Source organism: Mercenaria mercenaria, chromosome 16 (assembly GCF_021730395.1).
Source record: "Mercenaria mercenaria strain notata chromosome 16, MADL_Memer_1, whole genome shotgun sequence".
In the NCBI taxonomy this organism is placed as follows: domain Eukaryota; kingdom Metazoa; phylum Mollusca; class Bivalvia; order Venerida; family Veneridae; genus Mercenaria; species Mercenaria mercenaria.
The window spans coordinates 72,637,159-72,655,400 of NC_069376.1; the positions used below are offsets into that span (position 1 = coordinate 72,637,159).

Sequence of the window (18,242 nt, forward strand, 5' to 3'; positions counted from 1 at the left end):
GCAAGTAAAGCAGCTTATGGCCAAAACAAAAACAGTTCGCATAGAACCGAAAACATTGTGTAAACACCCTTATATCGTCCGCTTGTTCTATTTATAGTCCAAATGAGGGTTTTTCTTTGTTACTATTTAAATACGACGAAACCGGAAGAAATCGACTTCTCTGTCGACGTGCACAGAAGCAGTCTAAAACCAGATACCCCTTTAAACACTAATGGATTCGGCCATAACTTAAGCGCAGAAACTGGCGGCAGATTTTCCTCTTAGATACCAGTTTGGCAGATTACATTATTTCAGGGGTGTGCTTACTTTGACAGGTATAAATGTCCGTAAATTCTTTACAATAGTAACTAAAATAACTGAAATTATAAAGTCAGAAATGAAACGATCAGTATTTTCAGTAAAATCTTAATATATGTAATTGATTTACATTTTGTTATCATATTATTGTTCGTAAAACTCCGTCGAATTTATGACCAATCGGTAGACTCCTTACATCCGGCTTCTTATAGTAGACACGACTACATTTGGGGAGACAAAATAACCGAAAACAATATATAGGTAGCTCCAAGCCAAAAAATGTAAGTGCAGTCCACATGTAATACAGTGATTATTTGTTTTCGTGTACGATCGAACTATCTTTCACGGAGTGAACACCAGAACCATATTTTGGCGGATGGCGCAGCCAGGGGTGAAAATTTAAAATCTGATGCCACGAGTGAAAGGTGTTTCGATTTTACATGTAAAATTGTTTCAAAAGCTTTTACCAAATTATACCAGTTTCACCTAAGCAATGTCAAATCATGACGTCACAATGTAAGTGACTTATAATTTTCCCTTTTCCAGTCTCAATGTCTCAACATCAATTATTTCGGTCATAGCCTTTTTGAAAAAATAAAAATCAGGTTGAAGATGCTGATAATTATTTCTAGATATTTTGAATACTGGGCAGTTGTATTGAAAGTTTGTACGCAATTACATTTTTATTTTGGAGACAGGTAAAAGATGGGAAAAATCTGGGTGTTTTTTCTCATGTACAGTGAGCTGTAAGTACCACTTGTTCAATACAATGTGTTTTGGCATAGATTATTCTAATGTTTTAATTAAAAAGGAGTTAAACCACTGTGTAATGAAATAAAAAAGGAGTTAGTTCTGTATATGATGGAGCAAAGAGTTAGAATATATATGTAGAATATATTAATTTATCATTATACTGTGATAACTCCCGGATATACCGCAGTCTGTGAAATTTGCGATAGCTCAAGATGTGACAAAAAAATCTTTAACGGGGCTTGCCATCTCCATTTCAAGGACATCAATAGATAGGTCTGTCTGGGACGAATTCCGCGATGTATATATCTTATTATTTTCAAAACCCTAGAAAAGCGACGATTTGATAAAATAGACTTACAGCGTGTTTCTCTGCACTTAAATGTAACATGGACGAACGTACATCTTTATGATTTTTAGATATTTCTACATTTCTTTATCTCTAATGAATATTATTGTTGTATTTGTACTATATATTCTGTCGTGTTCAAGAATAGATCCGAAACAGTGAAACTTTGATTATAAAATGAAAATCCCACTGTTTGAAACATTGAAATCCGCTGTTATATTGCAATGAACCGCTGAAAAACATGAAATGAAAATATGTATTTTGTTTGGAAATGTTTGTAAATTAGTCAGTTTGTAAGTGACCCTGCACGGACATATGCCGGGTCAGTACGATAACTTGGGCGAGGGGTTAGAGAGTCACTAACAAACCAACTGAATAATTTGTTTTGTTGATTACTTCTTTCTGAAAATCTAATGACCTTCCACAGATGTAGTGTTTCGCCACGTGACCACCTTAAATCCAATGAAAATGTTAGAATCTTGTTGGAGGTAAAACAACAATAAACTTTGTAAAAACTGACAATGTCGTTATAATTGTATTAATTATTATATTGAGGGGAGCGGTGGTCTAGTGGATAAGGTGTCGGTCGCTCAATCCAGCCCCACTGGGGTCACGACCATGACTTCTCATATGACACCTGTACTGGTTTTTCCAGGAAGCGGACTCGAGAGTGGTTCCAGTAAGCTTGAAGCTTTCATCACAATCGAGCTAAAACAAATTAGTATAAACTAAACTAATTATTATATTAATGCTATAAACCGATCTGCGGCTGAACAATAAATTTTCCTTGGCTAAAATTAAAACACGGTGAGACAGATATGATTTTTTTCAAAAACACGGTGAGACAGAATGATTTATTTTAAAAACACGGTGAGACAGATATGATTTTTTTTTTCAAAAACACGGTGAGACAGATATGATTTTTGTTCTGATGTGATGCAATAGTTTTGACTATTTACCGGCAGATCATTCAGTCAGTGTCCAATGTAAGGATTCAAATGATTAAATTTTACCGAACCTATAGGCCTGCCTTTTCACAAGTTCATTGTATGCAATCCGCAATTGTCTGTCTAACTCTAGACTAATAATAGTTCATTTGTGTCTACAGATGCTGTTTTAGTACTTGTGCACTCGTGCACTTATACTTGTGCACTCGTGCACTTATTGCAGAAGTATTTGCCGCCCATATTGTACAGCGTTGTATAATTATTATACTTAGAAAGGCAAAGAATATACTAAGTTTTTACCAATACCATTTGCTCTATTTTGTAGACTAGACGTCACTTGACATTTACGCTTATAGCATTGCAAATGAATTTCAATAGATAAAAAAGTTAAATCAACACATAGCTCACAGTTATCTGTCAAATTGCTGGTGTAAATTGCTTCATGTCAAACCGCGATTGGGAGATGTTTCCTGGCGTGGTTGTTTACTGCCATATATATTGGAACAGACAGTGATTGCAGATTAAAAATAGAATACTTTGTCTGAAAAAGACAGTTTTATTCCGATTGTTGTTTTCATACACCAAACCGGCTTTTCTGCTAGTAGTGAAATAAAGTAAGGTCACGTGACAGAGCCTTGCAAATCAATATTAGCTAAATAAAAACAGGCCGACATGTCGCTTCCTGTTGTTCAATAGTATTTTCATGTACCATATCTACAAGGAGAAACGGCTAAGACTAAGGCAGTAAACAACAAAGCAAGGGTCACCTGATTTTTTTAAATATGTTTACTAGTATATGTGTCTTGTTTTGTTTTGAACGGGTACATGTGCATGAAAAGAGTGCTTTATAAATGTGGTATGATGATGATTACAACAACAACAATAATAATAATAATAATGACATATAGATTGAGGATATAGGAGACATCGTGTTTGTATACAAATCCCTTGTATTTTCTACTTTTAGAACTGATAAGACAAAGATCGGGTGGGCAGATACCGAGCGTCCATGTTTTTTTGTAAACAGTGATGTTTTTCTAACGGCTTAAACTTTCTTAAAACACAAATGATATCAATAATTTTTTGATCAATGGAAAGGATATAAAACAAGCAATTTATTGATTACTTTTAATTATCATTTCGAAACAAAATGGATTTATTATGAACGCTTAACTGTTTTTTCTAAAAGTTTGGAGCATCGCTACGCCGCTATTAAAATCATATGTCATTTAAAACGGTCATTCATTTTAAAAAGATATTTAAACGAGAAAATATGAAAATCGTAAGCATTTCAAAACTTTTTGAATTTTTAAAATCCATAAATGAGCGAAAAAGTTATTAAAAATTAAAAATTCCGATCCCATACACAAACGATGTAAAAACATTTGTTTTGCCAACCACCAGATAAACAGGTGTTTTAAATGCGTGACGTCATGGCGATCTCTCCTATACCAAGGCCAGTTATAAGTCATTTTCACACTTGAGGTTTGGGTCGGAAAAATTATTTTCAAACCAGAAAATATATTATATCATTAATATATGTGTACCATTAATCATTATTATTATTATTTATTTATTTATTATCCTCCACATCATCATCTATAATCAGTCATCTATAAACCATTAAACATAATACATATATACATATAATGTTGTATGTATGTTGTATGTATGGACTCTAGGCAATATCATCCACACCTCTTACCGAAACAACTAAAATTGAAATAAATGTTAGTTTTGAAAATTGGACAAATCTTCGGTTAAGTACGGTATTTTGTTTAATTCTCGTAGGAAAATAAGTACACGGGCAGACTAACTATATGGAATAATTCGACAGTGTCAGAAATGATTGAGGACCTCGGATTCAAGTCAACGCAACGTCACATTGTGCATTAAAAAGTTGAACAAATGGAAATAATCTATTTTACAAATCGTTATAAATCCGTGGGCTTAGCTAATGGTAACTCAGTACTTAATCCAGAGACGGTTAAGTAAAGCATCAGACATGGCTATCAAATATCATTTTAAGGTAAATTTGTTGTCCCTTGTGTAAATTTTCATGCTAAATTTTATACCTGAAAAAAGGTATACTTCAGTTCTTCGTAATGTATATACTAGATTATTCATAACAATTTATAAACACTTCTTACAGATATGGGTATATGGACACTCCATTCGAAGTTGAAACGTTTTTTGTGCTTCCATTCCTTTAAGAAATGTTTGAAAAACTCAGATCTCAGGAAGAGCTATGAAGTCATACATTTTGACTTCCATTTGAACTATAAAGCTTTTATTGTATCGAACACAGAGTTTATCTCTCTGTCAAAGATCTAACAGCCGATTATGGGGATGGATTTACCCGCTTCCAAAGTTATAAGTGTACTTCTTACAATAATAGAATTGTTTCATTCCTAATCACATAAAAAAGATGTTCATGCGCTACACAAAGTAAACTTTTCATGAACATCACGGATGAATTATCAATGATCAAGCATTACGAATCACGCCTGTCTGCATTCACACATTACAAATAGATCAGAAGTAAGTATATTATTATAAAATATTTTACTTACTTTACTACATTATTAATAGCGCAATGCAGAAGTGAGATATTTTTAACGTAAAGATTATGGTGAATGTAAATTATTTCACTGTTTTTTATTTGCATGCAAACTGTTTGTTGTTATTGTTTTTAAAAGAGTTATTATTTTGTAAGGTAACATGCTATTTTATAGACAATTCGTTACTTTATCCTAGCTGTTAACGAATAACATTAAGGTACACAATAGTCACCATAAAACGAAACAAACAATCAAAAATCCCGCCCCAATCAGACTCCCAAAGTCTTTGATTTGAGATATTCTTACTTCTCTTTATTCTCTAAACAACCGGTCCTTTAAGATAATGCACCTGTCATATTTGCCGTCGGGCGCGGGCTGACCAGGAATTGACTTTCAAAATTTGTTGTCTAAATCCCCCCGAGACAACCTTTTGTCTAAAGCCCACTAGAACCTGTGTACATCAAGTCGTCAAATTTCCGCTGTGGGATGTCTTCGTCTAAAGTCCGTGTATGCCGCGCTCCCCGGGCGGCAAATATTGAAGGTGCATAACTGTGACTGTAACAAATGATATTTATTGGTAAAATAATTGCATGGTACAATAATTCCTATCGTATCAGCGAAACAATTGGTGCTTAGTAAATTTTGTACTTACTTTTGATCGTAGAAAAACAGTGTTTAACAAAACTCTGGAAATCATCATCATAAGAATAGGGGCATTTTGATAATTCAAATTTTGTACCGATAATGTCAGAAAAGGTTAAAATGTATGAGACTGAGAGAGAACAGACACGTGGGTGTTTGTTTGGATTTAAGAGTCTTAAAACTTAAAACGTCAGTGGAATATTTATTGATGCACATTAAAAAAGAAAAAGATGGGTCGTGCTGTCGGTGAGATAAAGTGGCATATATACAGATGTAGACTAACATATGAAAATGTCTATGTTTTTGATGTACAGTATATTTGGATGCATGTACCTTTAAATCGTTAAACCGGATCAAAACGAAAGGGCTTCTAGACTTCCACGCGTTTATACTACATATTTATGATATTAACTGTATTGCTAGACAGATCAGTGGAACAGAATAAGGGGGTTTCCATCCCGCTGGTTGTTTAAAACAACGTGCTATTTTATGGGCAATAAAAATAGAGTATTATTTCACTGTTTTATACTTATTTTCATATTCATGTCTTATTTGTTATATTCTTGTCTTCGATGTTCACATCTTCCTTCATATATTAGTATCTTCCTTGTTTTATTCACATGCTATATACATATATTCAAAATCTGAATATAATCTGCAAAACTCAAAATTCAGAAAAATAAAATGTACTGTTAGAAACTGCTGAATATGAAATAATTATAAATTATTAAAGAAATCAAGATTCGATATTAATTGAGCCATGCCATGGGAAAACCAACATAGTGGGTATGCGACCAGCATGGATCCAGACCAGCCTGCGCATCCGCGCAGTCTGGTCAGGATCCATGCTGTTCGCTAACAGTTTCTCCAATTCCAATAGCTTTAAAAGCGAACAGCATGGAGCCTGACCAGACTGCGCGGATGCGCAGGCTGGTCTGGATCCATGCTGGTCGCATACCCACTATGTTGGTTTTCTCATGGCGCGGCTCAATTAAACATGGATTATCATCTTAGTTCTTTCTCTAGATGTTTTCCGAAAGTATCTTTATTTTGTTATGTTACTTTTGTATTTTCTTTCCAGTGAAAATACAAATATTATCACGGAAGAAGTGTCACTTTAATCAAATCATTGTTGTCTATAGCCTGATTTGAGAGTCTTTTAGCGTGGAAGTATTTAATTATCGCTCCGTATCAGGAAATAAATTCAAAATTTTCCTACATCTGGAATGTGTATTGGCCACTATGGACCTGTACAGTCGGCGTATGACAGATGGAAGGAAAATTGAATAAAGTTAAACTCAGAGTTTGACGTAAATAATCATGTAATGCAGAAAGTAATAGACAAAAATAAAATCCGGTTATGTAATGCATTTTCATTGTACAAGTTTTACGGTTACTTCCCTTATAAAGCCGTGATATACCGGTATGGTAAAATCCCAGGTATTCCATGTCAATATATTTGCGTAGCAATTTATCAGTTTTTACGTGCATCGAGACCCAGAAATATGTTATTGGTGACACAAAATGAGAGTGAAAGTCTCATCGGTGGGGCGTGCATGGGACAGTATAGATCAGTAAATGCTCCGATGATTTGAGGCGAGGGCACGGGTCCCGGACATACTCCTCGAATCCAGGCCTGTAAACCTGGAGTCAGATATATCCTGTGATACATGAATTAACCTGTGTCTTTCAATGCTCATACTAGTAGTTAAGTTTGCGGTATAAAATGACAAAATAGACATATTGCGAATTTTTTGGCAAAAAAACCCCCAAACAACAACAACAAAACATTTCGTATTCATATGAAGAAAGATCTATTCGTTGCATCTTTGTAAACAAGATAATGCTCAATTTTAGTTCTGATTGCAAAGACGTTAGCATGTTAAAACAGATGATAATAATACAGGTACTGACAAATGAAATCATTTCTTAAGATCCGTACAAACAACATACGAATACGTGCCCTCTTAACACAGATCATAACAAAATTTACAATAGATACTAATAAACAAGTATCACGTTATCAATATTTCATAATTAAAGGTATTTTCTTCTTTAATTAAGATATAACTTGTTGTGACCTTTCGTGTCTGAGGACAATGTCCGGGGCACACCGAGTCAACATTTGATGACAATTGCGTTTATTTACCGTCTGCATACAAAAAAAAATGTGATATACCGTTCATCTGTAATGTCGCGGTACTTGACATTCGACGTAACGACATTAAACACGAAACAACACAACAGTGTATTTCTTGTCTTTACCACAATATTTCATGTCATATGCATCAATAACCGTGTGAAAATGAATAAGATATCATTCAAGAAACATCCATGTGTACTTCGAACAACAATAGTCAGCCATTGTTATTATGTGACGTCACATCACTAATGTCGCGGTATAGGTCAACAGCTGTGTCAATCAAACTATCATAGGTTAAAAAATACTAAATATAATTCAAACATTGAAAAGCTATCTAAGTCAAACTAACAGGAACACTCAAAAGTCATTAAACGCCAATTTAAACGTTTTATATTATCTGTTTACATTGGCACTATCGAAAATATTCTCCTCTGGGCAGCGGACACACCAGATATTTTGCAAGTAAATCACAAGGCCGCGGGCGTGGTCATAATGTAGCGGAGCCTAAGAATCGTACTATTACTTAATATTTTCTATTTGATAGTTATCTAACATGTTAAAATTCACTGCTCAGTATCATGGTTGTATTTTGAGGAGATGGTCAGGGGTCCCCATCCCTTCCTCCCACTTAAAATCCGTCGAGTTAAGACGTTTTGATGTTTCGCCTGATACCGATATTTTATTCATTTTTGTGTAGCTGGGGATGTTACGTAAAATTTTGTGTCCTCTAACCTATAGGCGGGATTAATTTGCATAATTAATGAGGACAAATGCCGATCAGCTGGTAGACGAACTTATAAACATTGCAAATATTTGCTTAATTCATGGATTTTTGCAATAGATATGTGAAAAATACGATTTTAATAAATATTGACAGATATTTAGCAATGTAACTGCAGGTAGGAATATTTTTCGCCAACATGAGTAAAATAGGTCACGAACTTCCCCGGTAAACACCACGTAGGTGGCGCAACTCAAATACCGCGGAATTAGTGATAACGCGAGATTAGTGATGTTGAGTATACCGATCAAACAGAAATATTCGTTTGGAACTTATTCTCGTGGATGTCAAGGTTGTGTCGAGTTATGATAGAAGTAATTATCAGTTTCTTTAACGCTTCATGATTTTTTTTGGAAAATGTCATTAGAATTCAAATAGAATGATTTTGAATAGATCAAACGTTGTGAATAATACCTAAAATGCAATGTAAAAACGAAGTTTTGTCAAATGTTGAAGTTTGAACCCGCACATTTTTGGCGTCTTCGGCTAGATAGCTGAAACTAAACAAAAGACTAAGCTTTCTTCAAGATGACGTCACAAAAGACTAAGCTTACTTCAAGATGACGTCACAAAAGACTAAGCTTTATTCAAGATGACGTCGGTAATCTATAGATATTTTTATTACATTAAAGATAGGTGCCTAGCTATTAGTGGATCTAAGAAGTATTCTAAAAATCACCACCACGACAATACACCGGATCAGTTATTGTTAAGCGTCCGTAGTAACAGAACAAAATGATGGTACGGTGTAATTTTTACCACAGAACATTTCCAAATCTGATCAAGTTTCTTTAGTACTAAAATTCCATTGTGCTAATAGTTGCCATTAAGACATGTTGAATTTAAAAGCATTTCAAAATATTTAAAGGACATTTTGCGTATTTTAAGGACATATTTACATTTTTGGCATTTTTCCTTTCTGAAAAGGATCTAAATATTGCATATATAGTTTGTGTAAATCAACTGCTTGCTTAGTGTAAAAACGAAAATAAACATGAAAAGATATTATAGTGTGTATTGTTAAACCAAAATGTATTTACATGTTTCTATATACATGTATTTCATGCATGAAATTTAGAATAAAGAATGAAATTATAAAGATATCATGCTTATTTAAAGCCGACTCCGTTTGAAATCAACACTTGAACAGTTGGACTTGTTTCTCATCAACGGTCAATATACAACAACAATATAGTTCCTAAAAAGTCAGCCAATATTTACAGTCTATTGAGATATGTCTGGCTAGCTATTACTTTGTACTGTGTGCTGTCGCTCAAAGGCATGGCGAAGTTTGCTCTTTTATCAGAAATTTCTACATAACTGCCAATGTCTCCTTGCCGTGGCAAGCGACATTTAGACTGACGAACTGTTGTTAACCATTTTATGCCTGGTTACCATGGAAACGTCGATTTTCCCGTATAAGACACGAGTTCTTCATTCTAGTGAATGGTTACAAATATACATTTTCTGAGTTCAATCAAAACGGCTTTAAATAGACACGATAGAGGAGAAGTATAGAAAAGTGACGTTTATAGATACGCACGTGTGTTTGTTCCTGACAGAATAATGAATAGTTTGCCTCACAATGTAGAGAGATGACCTAATCTTGCTGGGTTTTGAGGGAGAGACTGAGATTCTCAGATTTTTTTTCTTGAAATAAAGGTCTGCTGCAGTTTTATGCAAAGATTGTGCATGTATGGAAAAAAAACACGGAAAGTGCCGAATAAGAACTTTTAAACCTTATCTGACTATATGAACTATACGATGTAATATGTGCATTTAAATTAGTTACCCAGTGGTAAAAATAATTATTCATATTCTATTTTCGACTCATGTAAAGATTGTTTAAACGCATGCGAATTTATTTTCCTTGATTAAGTATTCACTGCTCATAACAGTTGTCTGCAAATGAAACAAAACCATTTATGAATTCAGCAACTGCATTCTTCGTATATACATTGGATACGATAAACCCCAAAGTACACCGAAAAAAAAGGCTTTATATTCTTCTTACAGTGTTCTTTTAGCACTTTTTCGCGTAATATTTGAGACTGACGTATCTAATCTAATTAATTCGTGACAAAACCCGACATCCAAATTAGAAGTATGTGAATCAATAAAAATGAACATGTTTTATTAGATATACAGCAATTTTATTTCAGTTGTCAGGGGAAAAAAATGGCCACAAAGCTGGATTGGCCAAGTTTGTTAACATACGCCAAGCCTTCATGTGAGATATAAACCTTTAACGGACTAAAGACTACATTTTTTTTACATTTTGTAAGAAGTAATATTTCAAACAAATTTCTTCTTTTACTTACTTTTTGTGCCCCCCCCCCGCCCCCCTCGCCAATGAGTGGTGGGGGCATATAGATTTGGTCTTGTCCGTGCGTTCGTCCAAAGTTCGTGACGCGCCTAGCTCAAAAAGTATTTAATAGAAATTGATTAAACCTTGCATAAGTCTTAATCATGATATGAACTTGCACACCTCCTATTTTTCGTCTGGCTCTGCCCCCTATTTTCAGAGTTATGGTCCCTGAAATAGTCAAAAATGCACATTTTCACCTTGTGACACGCCTAGCTCAAAAAGTATTTGATATAGATTCATGAAACCTTGCATGAGTCTTAATCATGATATGAACTTGCGCACATCTTATATTTCATTTGGGTCCGTCCCCTATTTTCAGAGTTATGGCCCCTGAAATAGTCAAAAATGCACATTTTCACCTTGTGACGCGCCTAACTCAAAAAGTATTTCATATAAATTGATTAAACCTTGCATGAGTCTTTATCATGATATGAACGTGCGCACCTGCTATTTTTCGTCTGGCTCCGCCCCCTATTTTCAGAGTTATGGCCCCTGAAATAGTCAAAAATGCACATTTTCACCTTGTGACACGCCTAGCTCAAAAAAAGTATTTGATATAGATTCATGAAACCGTGCATGAGTCTTAATCATGATATGAACTTGCGCACCTCTTATTTTTCATTTGGGTCCGCCCCCTATTTCTAGAGTTATGGCCCCTGAAATAGTCAAAAATGCACATTTTCACCTTGTGACGCGCCTAACTCAAAAAGTATTTCATATAAATTGATTAAACCTTGCATGAGTCTTTATCATGATATGAACTTGCGCACCTCCTATTTTTCGTCTGGCTCCGCCCCCTATTTTCAGAGTTATGGCCCCTGAAATAGTCAAAAATGCACATTTTCACCTTGTGACACGCCTACTCAAAAGATTATATAATTCATAACCGTGCATGAGTCTTATCAAATGAACTGCGCACCTCTATTTTCATTGGTCCGCCCCCTATTTATAGAGTTATGGCCCTGAAATAGTCAAAATGCACATTTTCACCTGTGACCGCTACTCAAAAGTATTTCATTATGATTAAACGTGCATGAGTCTTAATCCTGATATGAACTTGCGCACCTCTTATTTTTCATTTGGGTCCGCCCCCTATTTCTAGAGTTATGGCCCCTGAAATAGTCAAAAATGCACATTTTCACCCTGTAACGCACCTAGCTCATTAAAGTATTTAATATAAATGGTTGAAAACTTGCATAGGTCTTCATCATGATATAAACTTGCAAACCTCTTATTTTTTAGCTGGGCTTCACCTCCTATTTTTAAAGTACCGGAGGGGGTGGGGGCACACCCTGTGTCCCACAGACACATTCTAGTTATTTCTTAAAACAATATTTCCTTGGTTGAGGTATGTTGTATTTTATTTTCTTGATTGGAAGTGCTTTAAATTGTCGTTGATAATCGGGATACTTAGAAATTATGTTCAGTGTGACTTGAAATATGTAATGTCTTGTTTCTGTATTTCATATCATCATGCAGTGTCGAAAATGTTATATTTAAGCACCGCCGTTCTGTCCGAGTGTTCGAGACATTCTCTCAAACGATGTGGCTGCAATTTGCAGTATTGGTGACACACCTCTCATGTTTAAGATCAGTACCATTGTGTTTATTTTGCAATGTTGAGAACACCCCTTCTAACAATTCTGTTTCTATATTTCAGATCATCGCCGTTGTGTCCGTGTTTTTCATCATCGTCTCAATCCTTTCATTCTGTTTAAAGACTCACCCTGAGATGCGAGTACCTGTTCTTAGTAATGCTACAACCAACATTTCTGACAAGAACATTTCATGGAGATTAGAAAAACAAAGAACGGAACCGCACGAAGCGTTCTTTTATATAGAGTGTGTGAGCAATGCTTGGTTTACGTTCGAAATTATTATACGTTTTGTGGTAGCACCTATTAAGTTAGACTTTTTAAAGGCACCTGTAAACATTATCGATATCGTAGCAACACTCTCCTTCTATCTAGACTTCCTTTTAACCAAATTAAAGCAAGAGAGCGACATCTTGGAGTTTTTCAGTATAATACGTATAATGCGTTTATACAAGCTAACCCGTCATTTTGCCGGTCTCAAAATTTTGATACACACTTTTAAAGCTAGCGCAAAGGAGTTAGTTCTACTGATATTTTTCCTAGTGTTAGGTATTGTGGTTTTCGCCGCTCTGATATTCTATGCTGAGAGAATACAATATAACCCAACCAATGACTTCGAAAGTATTCCAGTTGGACTCTGGTGGGCTATTGTCACCATGACAACAGTTGGCTACGGTGATATGGTCCCAAAAACTTATGTGGGCATGTTTGTTGGTTCGTTGTGCGCGCTCACTGGTGTATTAACCATTGCACTTCCGGTTCCGGTTATAGTCAGTAACTTCGCACTATTCTACTCTCATACTCAAGCAAGATCGAAATTACCGAAAAAGCGAAGAAGAGTTTTACCAGTAGAGGCTCCAAGAGGGCCTAAGGGCCCCAAAGGCGTGGGCGGAGGCGGGCCCGGGGGCGGGGGACCACAGAACAGACGGATGAACGCAATAAAACATTCCCATCCGGGCGCTTTGGACGTCAAGATGGGGAGAATGGGTAAGAATATATTTTTCTTATATAGCGAAACTAACATTCATAGATACAGAATTAATGATTTCTTTCATTATCTATTTTATATTTTCGACATACATGTAAGTAAATAACGGCTTTGTAGTAGAAAATGCTTTTCGATTCCGGAAGATTAAAAACGGAGTACTTATAAAGAACAAAGCAAATGTGTTTTGTATAGTAGAATGAATTGTATATAATTATACTTTATTACTGATATCGATTCATCAGACAGTTATTACATAAAATGATAGTACACTTTGCTCTTAAAATTATATTATAACAACATTACTATTAATATCCGTAATATTGCTTCTATCGTGTAGCACCGCTTTTATTATTATTATATTCTTCTCACAAGTCTTCATTTCACCTCAGTATGCCGTAAAACACATTTAATTACTCAAAATTCATATAGCTTATTTTATATGTAATTAGAATCTAAAGTCTAGTATATTTCCTTTTCTTATCAACAGGAATATTACCATCCTGGAGTTTCGCTCAGAAATTGCATAGTTTCATTGTATTAATAGTAAATAATATGTTTCAGTTTTTAAAAAATTGCATCAAAAATGTAGATTCATTAACTGTCTTTTAAACTCTAGGAAAGAAATTCAGATGGTTTCTTAGTTAATGCTTTTTATGTTTTTATAAATATTAGCTATGGGAGGAGCTCTGGAGAATATGTTACCATTTTGTAGTAAGTTCGTTCAGAACGCAGAGTGTTAGCATGAAAACATCACTTCCGGTCTGTTGCGTCTGTATCACTTCCGGTTCGATCAAAGTTTGTAATAATACGCCATAACAAATAAATGAATAAATAAACCCTTTTTTCAAGGACCGTGATATTTTCATTTCAAGCAAAACAATGGAATTCGTTGTTTCATAGATTAACAACAACAACTAAAAAGTTGATTTATTTCAAAGATCGTATTTGTATTATTCAAAGCAAAAATTTTAATAGATTAACAGAACAATTGCTTAATTTACGGACTGTAACCGTTTTAACCTTCAGGTTATTTAGGTTAAACTCACTTTGTCATTTTTATGCATATCATTGTAAGAAGTTACTGCAGGTTGTAAAGAAAGTCAAATAATTTAAATACCATTCAAGGAACTGTTACATTCAGTTACGAAACATATTTTTTTTCTGCTAACTTGAATTTATTTTTTGCTGCTTGTGCCTGTAAACAGTATCAGAATGGTCCAGCCATGTTTCGTATATTAAAGTTCGTCACCTCAACGCAGGCAGTGGTTCTTTGATATGTGAGAGCCGTTACCGACTTTTGCGCTGATGTGTCAATATTTTACCCGAATTATGAGGACTCGATTATATTTTTGATGTTTATGAGCGTAAAAACTGCAAAATAGCATCTAATCTGCATATCTTAGGCAGGGTCAGGGGTATTATATGTATGACTGCATATAAGTATACCTGCCCGAAGAAAAGCTATCTGTAGTATTTTCCTTACTATTTTTGAGACATATTTAATACTGTTAGTGGTGTTTTCATGCTGTTTGAAACGCATGGGTTTGCCGAGACATTTAATCAATTTGTTGACATTTGTAAACGGCTCGACGTGTGCTTGCTTCAAGTGAATGTGCCGCTAAAATAAAAAAAAAGTTAAGATTGCTTCAATGGGAATAGGGTTAAGGTTGGGTTTTAATTATTTAGACTAACACTTCAAAAACAGTCAGTTTTATTTTTCCTCTTTCATTGTTAGATTGGCGCAGATTGCAAGGAGACTTCGCATAACTGTGCATTCTGCGCTACAATTTCATCAGTATCAGTTTTCCAAAAGAAAACAAAAAAAACCAAAATTATGGTAATTTGAATATTTGTCACTCTTAACAATGCACAATTATGCAAAGTTTCCTTTTGCAATCGGCGTTGATCTAATAATGACAGAGGAAAAAGAAAATTCAATTTTTTAAGTTTATCTCTAAACTTTAGAGCCGTGCAGTCTGATCGTGATCTGCACTGGTGGCAAAGGCAGAAGCAGTCGTGTTCAGCATGATAAGGGTTAAAAAGCTTTGAATATCAAACATGACAGTGTCTGTTCAGACTGACACATTTGTTTCTGCTCATTGATGAGATGGTCAGTAAGAAATGTTTCAAAATGTATGAATTTCTAACGAAGAGAAACATATTCACCTGTAGCAAGCGAGCTGTGTTTGCCATGGATACATAACCAAGAGTGTGTTTTTATGCAAAGTTTTCGAACATAGCAGGTAGAAAAATATATTTTACATTATTAATGATTGCACTACAGGTAGTCTTTGAATGTAAGATTACATCAGTTTAATATATTATCAGCAAGTTTATCTAGATATCTCAATTTATCATATATAACGTTTGAAAGATATATCTTGATACCAGATGAAAGTAGTTTTCTTTTCGCATATTTCCAAGGTGCAATCTAAAAACTTTTTTTGAAGTTTTATTCATGTTTTCTTTATTTTAGCTACAATCATGATAACATTTACATAAATACTACTACTACTGCTACTAACTAAAAGCAATTGTATTACAAATGTTACATTATATATATTATACATATTTCAGCGCGAAACAAAAAAGATGGCATATATTTTCTAAACACATAAGGCATGGTTTTCCTTGAAAAAAATACGTTAAACTGACAAGTTCAAAGTGCGCTTTGTATATTTCAGTGTACGTGTGATTTGTATTGCGTTGTATGATACCACGTGTTAATTATACTCTATGGATACAATACAGTTACGGTCAAAATAAAGTTCTTAAAACAGTTTCCCCATAAACTTACATGCATTTCCTGTTGTTATTTATAAGACAATCACATTTTACAGTATTGTGATATCTATTTCTGGAAATTATATACATTCAGTTGAACAGACAAAGGTATATACATGTATTTGATACGGCAGAATTAATGAGCTGGCATTGTAACTTCTACAATTTATTTGTTACTTTTAATCAAAATGTAAGTTTTATTATGCCAGCTTATTGGTTCTCTCATATCAAATATATATCAAGTTTTATATTAATTTACCGAAATGATAACTCTTACATGATCAGACCAATAATGCTAAGAAACATTAAAAGCAATGTATGCTTACAAAATTAGCATCAGTTTAACCTTGAGGCCGAATGAACGGCAGAAATTAATTTCAAAATTTGTTTTTGTATTTGTCTCATAAAAAAATATATATAGTTAATGCGTATAGCTGTGAATCCTGGTGAAATATATTAATTGCTGTTGTGTTCTTACGAAAATGTAGGAAATATATGTAAGTCTTTGCGAAAAAAAGTCGTTTTATGAACATTAATCTAATTGTAACTGTATATGCATGTTCGTAGCAGTAGTGGTGGTGTGATTTCCATGCTAAAGTCATTTATTCATGAATATATATATGTAGTTTCCGGTCTGCACTGACCAAAATGTTCAGCTCCAGCGCATGCGTTATTGTTTTGGGGACCATCTCAAAATATTTATGCGGAGAACCCCCAAGTTATAAGGTCAAATTAAGCATCATGATGGTATTATACATTATGTATACATGTAAAGATGGCTATATATATATATATATATTCTATATACCTAATTTAGAACTGGTGTATACTACAATAATCAATACATATATCTTGTTATTTGTCTCGTTATAGCACGTACACAGTAGACTAGAGTTTTTTGCAACATGTAGGAGTCGATAACTCACAAAATAATACTAAAGTTCTGTTCATTGAACCATAAAGTATATAAAGTTGTTAAAAAAATTGTTTATATTTCATTTTGAAAGTAGTACAAACTGCCAGTCACTTATGGTCCCAATAAAAATATCACGTTTCATCTATACGGTATTTGTACCGACCAGAAATATTAAATGAGCGCTAAAGACATATTGGTAGAACAACTTGGATATCAGGTTAGAAATCAATAGTGAAAAAACTTGGTCCAGATGCAAAGACTTAAATACCTTTAGAGTAAATAAAAGTAAACATAACTATAAACAAGAAGAGAAATGTCAACAAAAGCCTTATCCTTTGCAAAAATCGATGTCAAATTACCCTTATTGCAAGCGTCGCGCTGCGCATTTTTTTTGTTTTCGCTAGCAAAGGGGCACTACTATGGAAAAACTCATAGACTTCTAATATAAAGTTACTTCTCTTCCACCAGGTCCGTACCATTATGGGACAGGCGTCGGTATGTTCTTTTTCACACGCGGAGTTGAGTTTTAAATCGCTTTTTGCTTTCACTGGTTACGGGATTAGTAGATGTTGTTTCATGCACATTTGAGACGATTTTGAGATTTCTTCGGCACTTTTCACTATAAATATATTTTGACGTCCAAAAGTTATATGCTATAGAGTCATAGTATAGAGTTGTTTGAGCATTTTGGGGCAATAGTACTAAACACTTGAACGGGACTATACATTGTACATTTGCCATTGCAATACATACAGTATTTTAGACAGTTCAAAACAACTGTTGAAAAGTACACAATTTTCAGTACGTTTTTCCCCTCACTTTTCAGTAGGCCTACATGTATGAGATTTTTCAAGTCAGACGTTCATAGAAATCTTTAACGAGTTGTTAAACTCTCTTGTAATACAGAAGTTGTATTTTACATCATTCCTTAAATAAGTGATAAACAATTATGTCACTTGGCTAAAACATTCAACAACTTTGGAGTAACACCGTTATAAACCAATCACTTACTATTCCTCTGGGTTAATTATTTTGGATGCCATTGTTTTTTTTTTACTTGGAAATGAATTAGAAAATTAGATCCATTTATCTTCTTTTACGATGTAAGAGTAAATTTATTA

The 18,242-nt window shown here is 34.2% G+C and overlaps 1 protein-coding gene across 25 annotated transcripts in view; it reads left to right on the forward strand.

The window, feature by feature from the left end:
* The window catches only part of LOC123541437 (potassium voltage-gated channel protein Shaw-like), a 159,650-nt gene that overhangs the window by 111,785 nt on the left and 29,623 nt on the right, over positions 1-18,242 (forward strand). For 13 of the 25 annotated variants that reach the window (XR_008367955.1, XM_045326907.2, XM_053527387.1 and 10 more), the window contains exons 4-5: positions 12,499-13,420; positions 17,590-17,616. Coding sequence is in view for 24 of the 25 variants with exons in the window: in XM_045326907.2 (XP_045182842.1) it covers positions 12,499-13,420; positions 17,590-17,616 (949 nt within the window). In the remaining variant the exon portion in view is untranslated. Of the gene's footprint in view, positions 1-12,498; positions 13,421-14,093; positions 14,133-17,589; positions 17,617-18,242 lie in introns of all 25 variants that reach the window. The other 12 variants (XM_053527391.1, XM_053527397.1, XM_053527399.1 and 9 more) reach the window with 2 other exon arrangements.